General features: G+C 42.3%; 1 protein-coding gene across 1 annotated transcript; it reads right to left on the bottom strand.

The window, feature by feature from the left end:
- Positions 1 to 1,458: 1,458 nt before the first annotated feature.
- Positions 1,459 to 1,992, bottom strand: LOC148008713 (uncharacterized). The gene has a single exon (XM_087674045.1). It carries the CDS (start codon positions 1,990 to 1,992, stop codon positions 1,459 to 1,461), a length of 534 nt encoding a protein of 177 aa, XP_087530171.1.
- Positions 1,993 to 2,328: the final 336 nt, after the last annotated feature.

A 2,328-nucleotide genomic window follows, 5' to 3' on the forward strand; every position in this document is an offset into this window, starting at 1 on the left:
AGAAATATAAATTTTAAAAAACTAGAAATAAAAATATACTTACAAACTCTGCCTCCCACGACTCTCTGTCGCCCGATCCGTAATGCGACAATCCCATGGTTTCCATTTGGATCCGTCGCGTCTATGCATGCTGGCGACTCTTCACTTTCTCTGCTGCTTTCTTCTTGGCTTTTTTCCACTCTATGCGGTGGCACATAGGTGGTTGGCTATAGGCTCCACGCCCCTCCTCCTGCCTCCGTAGTGAGTCCCTGGCATGGTTCATGAGGTGGGATCTTTTGTTGTGAAGCATATCCCTCACTTTTGTCCGTCCCCAATCATCCGACAGTACAACAAAAACGAGGCATAGACGCACATGTTAGACGCGCAAAGTCGGGCGCATCTATCACAGCGTCTATAAGTGCGTGTAAACGTGCGTGTAAATAGACGCAAATTTTTCGTCTATATATCTGCGCAAATAGACGCTAATATAGACGCGCCAGGAGATGCACAATTATTTAACCACCTAAAATTAGCAATTCACATAATTAAAAAACCAAAGTTAATAATTATTTAACCACCTGAAATTGATTCTTGAGCATGCACATGTGCGCATGATAAAAACCATAGAATTAAGAATACACATTGAATCATTGAATTTAAAAAATAGAGTTAATAATTACTTTTTCATTGCTCTTTAATGAATGGCAGTTCCTCCAGTTGACAAGCCTGATATAAGTAATTAGCGGCAAGCGACAGAAACCTTACAATTAGTAGCAAGCATTGCAATATGTATCTCGTAATTTCTCTATGTACTTGAAGATGATAAAAGATACTTCCTTTTTATTATGGAAAATTCAATTTAGCTTTAAAATTGACTATTGATTCTTGAGTATGCACGTGTGCGCATGATAAAAACCATAGAATTAGGAATACACATTGAATCAATAAGCAAATTATCTCATCGCTCTCTCTTTTTCTCTGTCCTCTCTCTCTCATTTCCTTTTCTCTCTCCTCTCCGTCTCATTCCTCTCCCTCCCTCTCTCTTTTTCTCTCTCCTCTCTCTCTCATTCCTCTCCCTCCCTTGCCCTCTCTCATTCTTTTTTCTCTCTCCTCTCTCTCTCATTCCTTTTTCTCTCTCCTCTCCCTCTCTCATTTCCTTTTCTCTCTCCTCTCTCTCTCATTCCTCTCCCTTCCTTGCCCTCTCTCATTCCTTTTTCTCTCTCCTCTCCCTCTCTCATTGGCATGGGAGGTTGGAATACACAAGGAGGGAGGTTGGAATACACAAGGCTTACAATGCAAAGTCAGAACACTACAGGGTAGAGGAGTCTGTAAAAAGACAGCTATCAATCAGGTGACACTTTTTGGATACTGGCATGGGCTAACAATATAAGCAACTTGGACCAAGACCATTTCACAAGTGAGCTGGACAACCGGACTGGCATTAGGTCCAAGGATAATTATTAAAATGTAGATCATTCATTAGTTTTGAAGCCACAATAAGGTCGCATCTAACGCTGCAGCATCAGCCTCAGATTTTTGCAAATCCTCACCCACCAGCAAATCCTCACCTACTAGCAAATCAATAGTGGCTCCGCCCACATCAACCACAACAAAATTTTCTCCTTCTCTGATGGATAGGAATCTAGGATTTTGGAGACAATGCAAAGATGCAGCCTCTGGCTCCAGAACTACTCTTAATAGATGAGGGCTAACATCCTCTGAGCATGTTCTGCTTGACACTCCCTTGACCATACCAGCTTCCGGAGCACATTTCCTCATCTTTTGCTTGGCAGCTTCTGCCCATATTGCTGGTGCGGAAAGACACCATTGAATATCCTTCATCATCAATTGCCCACCATACCTGTCCCTCAGGTAATGCAAGATAAATTGTGATACTTTCTTGAGATAGTCGACGATGAGTGACTCAATTGAAAGGCCTTGAGGAAGAGCCTTCGATTTGGATTGACCTTTGTAAGGATCTTGTTCCGCTAGATATAACTTGAAACCACTCATGAAAGTACTTCCGCAAGGAAGCGATTTCATGCATGCAAAAATTGTCTTGATGGCAATCTGGTTTGTGTTTTGCAGTAGGGCACAGAGGAGGCCTCATGCTGTAGGGGCCAGTCGCGGTTGATGTCGTGCACAGATGTGGATGTCGTGTAGGGGCCATACCCTCTCTTGCTCTATTTGCCTATTATGTTTAACATCTTATCTCTTTTTCTCTCTTCTCTCATTCTCTCTTTTTTTCTCTCTCCTCTTCCTCTCTCATTTCCTTTGGCTCTCTTCCTCTCCTTCTCTCATTTCTTCTCCCTCCCTCTCTCTCTCTCCTTTCCATATTATATTTTCTTC

This window comes from Lygodium microphyllum, unplaced genomic scaffold, assembly GCF_053477565.2.
Source record: "Lygodium microphyllum isolate KBCC unplaced genomic scaffold, Lygodium_microphyllum_v1.1.10 scaffold_74, whole genome shotgun sequence".
Lineage (NCBI taxonomy): Eukaryota > Viridiplantae > Streptophyta > Polypodiopsida > Schizaeales > Lygodiaceae > Lygodium > Lygodium microphyllum.